Here is a 4710-nt window from a genome sequence, read left to right on the forward strand (position 1 = left end):
TTTTCTTTTATCTTTTTTTATAAATATAATAGTGCAAAATTTTATGTGGTTGAGTTTTATTCCTCTCACATTTAGCAAATTAATTGCACAACAACTATATTTAAATGATATTCATAAACCAAAGATAGTAATAAAGGCCAGATTTGTACACTAAACTATGTCATATATAGAATCACCACTGGATAAAAGAGGGGATAAACAAGAGTTGGGTGATAAAATTAAAAAAGGGTTGAATTTTCCCATCAACTTTGTGATTGATTTAAAATTTCCCTTTGCCATTAAACCGTAAAGGCAAACTCGAGCCACTTAGATTATGCCTCGAGTACGAACGAGATTCGTTATTTAACAGAGAGCAAAGTAGTTCCGTTTTGCATAGTCTATGCACATTTTTACCGTTTATCCTTAATTAAATATCCGTGTAATTTCAAACTTGACACACAAACAGGTTTGACTATTTTATTAATTCCAACATTTTATAAGAAATTAGCCTGTGACGAATCTGTCTTAAAGTAAAAAAGGAAATAAAAATCATCCTTTTCCGCAAATCCTTCTCTATGGCTCGGTCTCATTTTGAATACAAATCAAAGGGAATAGTCTTAATTTAGAGAATATTTCAAAAGCTAGACATATTTCATGTTGTAGCATCTATACTGTGACTATTAATTAATTTCCGAGCACCAAAAATATGTATACTCCTACTCCGTATAATTTAGTTACAAAAGCAGTAATCATTTCAGTAGTAGTATTTAAAAGAGCTATTTCTTTAATGTTGAGGGTATAGTTGGAAACATTGGCCAATTTTTAATCTTGAATTCCTAAATTAATATGAGTAATTATTTTGAGTTAAATTTTTTAAGCTAAAGTGACAGCTAAAATGAGGTGGAGGGGATATTAATTAGTATACTTTCAAGTGTTACACACAATTCATGACTTATCCAATTACGGTAGTAATATTCTTATTTGGCATCATATATTGCCCATTTAAATTTTCCATGTATATATGATAAGATTTTATACCCTAATTCATTTACAGTATCAAGGTTGCAAGCTAAGGCATTATAGCTTTCCTATATATACCCCATCTCTCTTGCATCATTATTCAAGCCTTATTTTAGAGACCACACCAAAGCTATACGTAAGATCGAAACTTTTGATAGATTTTCTCATATGGATGAAGTGACTACTTTAGCTTTCTTTTTTCTTTCATATTGCGGTATTGTGCATGGAGGTATCACTTCACTGTGCAGCCAAACACCGTACCCAAAGTTATGCAACTCTCTGATTCCCATATTACCTGATAAAGAAACCATAGCAGATACTGACATCTTCAGCTTTCGTAATACCGCTCTTAGAGTAACCCTAGCTCAAGCTCAGAATGCCCATAAGGAAATTTTATCTATGAACATAAGTTCATTGAGTGAGAAAGGGAAGTTGGTTTGGGCTGATTGCTCAGAGCTTTCTGAAGATACTTTATATCACCTTAACAGGTCCATCACATATAGCAACCCGAATGATGCTCAAACATGGCTAAGTGCAGCTATGGCTAATCATCAAACCTGCTTAAATGGATTCCATGATTTCGAATTATCTTCGTATTTGGAGAAATTTCCCTTTGTTGTAGGCGATTTCTCCAAATATCTTTGCAACTCACTTTCCATAAACAAAGCCATGACAACACTTTCAACAAAGCATCAACTTAAGGGGCGACGCCTTTCACAAGTGTTTCCAGAATGGCTTTCTGTATCTGACAGACGAAAGCTTTTACAAACATCTAAAGGAGCACATATTGTGGTGGCTCAAGACGGTTCTGGGAATTATAAGACTATTTCTGAAGCTTTGGCTGCAGCAAAAATCATGAGGAAAGGCATGGAGAGATTTGTGATATACGTCAAAAGAGGTGTGTATAAAGAAAATGTGAAGATCAAGACGACAATGAAGAATTTAATGTTCATTGGAGATGGGATTGATGCTACCATTATCACTGGCAAAAGAAATGTTCACGATGGCTCTACAACTTTTCGTTCAGCAACTTTTGGTCAGTTTATCATACTTTATCCGTTTGATTTTATGTGGCCACATATTTGATTGTTTGGACATGAAATTTAAGAAAGAAAGTAGAACTTTTAAAACTTTTTTTTTGAATATACAAGTGTAGTATTCTTTTTAAAACAAATTAAAAAGATAGAGTATCACACGAATTGATTGTTTAATGTTTTTAGAAAAAAAAAAAAACAATCCGTTTATTTATTCAAATAAAAATAAAAGAGAAGAAAGAACGAGAACATGAAAGGTTGCACTATAGCAGGAAATTTTATGGCACTTTATATTCATTGGCTTAATGCATATGCGCCCCCTAAACTTTTTTTTTTTTTCATTTTGGTGCCTCAACTAAGTATTGTTCCTATTGAACCCCTGAACTCGTCCTCAAGTATGTCTATCAAACACAATCCAACTTACATACTATTCCATCTTCAATGTAGCAACATGATAATATATATTCTAATTTAATTATGTCATCTTTTAGCTAAAATTAGCAGCAATGGAGAGGGGAAAAAATAGTAGCTCTTAATTAAGCTGGCAGTGGAAGAGTGGAACCGCAGAAACCGACTCATTCATGACCTAAAAAATAGTTTATCACATGTCTAAAATATTACTCCATCTTCATTTCCCTAATTTAATTTCTACTTTTAATGAAAATCAGATTTAGGGGTTTGATAGACACTTGAGAATGATTTTAGGGATTCAATAGGAACAACACTCCGTTGAGGTGCCAAAATGAAGAAAAAAAAATATGTTTAGAGAGCCGCATATGCATTAAGCCGTATTCATTAGTTCCTCTCGCATCAATCACATCATCTCACTATTTGTTTCATGCAAATAACAATAGAATACATTTCTTTTTCTTCTCCTTTACATTTTCATGTAGACTTGAGTAAAACTTTGCATGGCGAATTAAGACGGCTGATTGATTTTCTCATCCCAAACACAAAACAAAAGCCCATTTGATCATTCAGAGAGACAACGTACTAAAGTATGCCAATTGAATCATCCTTGTAAATTCTCATCAACAGTAAAAAAAATATATCAATTCTCATCAACATGAAATATGAAATATCTATAAAAATAATGATCAAACATATTCCATTACGTTTCAAATACCAACAACACACAAAAACCACATTAAGAAAAAGTCAATAAAAAAGTCACTCTGTCTCAATTTATGTGAAGGTATTCGGAGTGAGAGTCAAAAAATTAATTTTGACTATGAATTTGAGTTTATATTCAATGAATATTTTAAAATATAATTTACATATTTGAAAATTATACGAAAAATACTATAAGTCCACACAACTAATACTTCAAAATATTATTAAGAAGTTTCAAAAAATAATAGTCAAAGAAAAAATTGTGTCACGCAACACCTTCACATAATTGAAACAGAGAGAGTACTTAATTCATAGGGATGAATTAAATTCTAAACTGTACTAATTCATAGGGATGACTTAAATTCTAAACTGTACTACTTTATTTGATTTTTCTTTTTGTTGCCTTAGCTGTTTCTGGAGCTGGCTTCATTGCCAAGGGTATAACCTTCGAGAATACGGCTGGACCTCAAAAACACCAGGCAGTGGCTCTACTTTCTGGTTCAGATTTCTCAGTATTTTATCGTTGCAGTTTCAAAGGGTACCAAGACACCTTATACGTTCACTCTCACCGACAGTTCTATCGCGATTGTGACATACATGGGACAGTAGACTTCATATTTGGTGATGCAGTTGCAGTGCTTCAAAATTGTAACATTTTCGTAAGAAAGCCAATGAGAAATCAAAAAAATACTATCACAGCCCAAGGAAGAAGTAGCCCTGATGAAAACACAGGAATTATAATACATAGTTCCCGTATTACAGCAGCATCAGACTTGAGGCATGTTCAAGGTTCATTTAAAACTTATCTTGGTAGGCCATGGAAGCAATATTCAAGAACATTGTTCATAAAGTGTACAATTGATAACCTGATTGACCCCGTCGGCTGGCTGCCATGGAGTGGGGAATTTGCCCTTAAAACTTTGTACTATGGTGAGTACATGAACACAGGAGCTGGTGCAGGAACTCGTAATAGGGTAACATGGCCGGGCTACCACGTCATAACGAATGTTATGGAGGCTGGAAAGTTCTCTGTTGGGAACTTCTTGACCGGAGACTCATGGCTTCCGGTGACTAAAGTTCCCTACACATCTAGCCTGTGAATGATGTTGTAAAAACTCAGAAATATGTGGTCTTTCTTTCTTTCTGTGCACGTGATTTTCTTATTTGGTCATTATGTGAAATTGGTATATGGTCAGCCACTCAAAACGTTTATCTTATATAGGTAACTGTCACGTAGTTTGTATAGACTAGTGCATGGTTGTACTTGTACACATTGTATACCCACAAGTTTGTCTGCCGATAAGCAAAAGGGGTTCAAATATTAGAGTATGACAATTAATGCATAAAGTGATTTCAGTTTATTTTGATTAATTGTTATAAAACTACAGTAGTATTTAGCCTTTCTTCGTGGACAAATTATCTATTTAATTTGAAGAGAGCTTACACAAGAATCCTGCCCGCCGAAAGATGCCTTTCCGTTACAAGTGTATCATGTTATTCATGCAAGTAGTCTTTTGGTGGAATGAGTTGAGATAAACCCACAAGTCTTTTTTTTACTTTGCTG

At 33.8% G+C, this 4710-nt stretch overlaps 1 protein-coding gene across 1 annotated transcript; it reads left to right on the top strand.

Annotated features, from left to right (window-relative positions):
- The first annotated feature begins 903 nt into the window (after positions 1-903).
- On the top strand, positions 904-4507 carry LOC132615957 (pectinesterase-like). The gene is made up of 2 exons (XM_060330555.1): positions 904-2035; positions 3555-4507. The coding sequence occupies exons 1-2, from the start codon at positions 1168-1170 to the stop codon at positions 4244-4246; spliced, it is 1560 nt and encodes a 519-aa protein (XP_060186538.1). The 5' UTR covers positions 904-1167; the 3' UTR covers positions 4247-4507.
- The last annotated feature ends 203 nt before the right edge of the window (positions 4508-4710 follow it).

This window comes from Lycium barbarum, chromosome 10 (genome assembly GCF_019175385.1).
Source record: "Lycium barbarum isolate Lr01 chromosome 10, ASM1917538v2, whole genome shotgun sequence".
Classification (NCBI taxonomy): domain Eukaryota; kingdom Viridiplantae; phylum Streptophyta; class Magnoliopsida; order Solanales; family Solanaceae; genus Lycium; species Lycium barbarum.

What these genes read in the sequence shown, in the direction of transcription:
- LOC132615957 (XM_060330555.1), top strand. Translation starts at nt 1,168, where the DNA reads ATGGATGAAGTGACTACTTTAGCTTTCTTTTTTCTTTCATATTGCGGT. An exon ending in TTTTCGTTCAGCAACTTTTG is followed by an intron (nt 2,036 to 3,554) that starts GTCAGTTTATCA and finishes TTGTTGCCTTAG; the next exon opens with CTGTTTCTGGAGCTGGCTTC.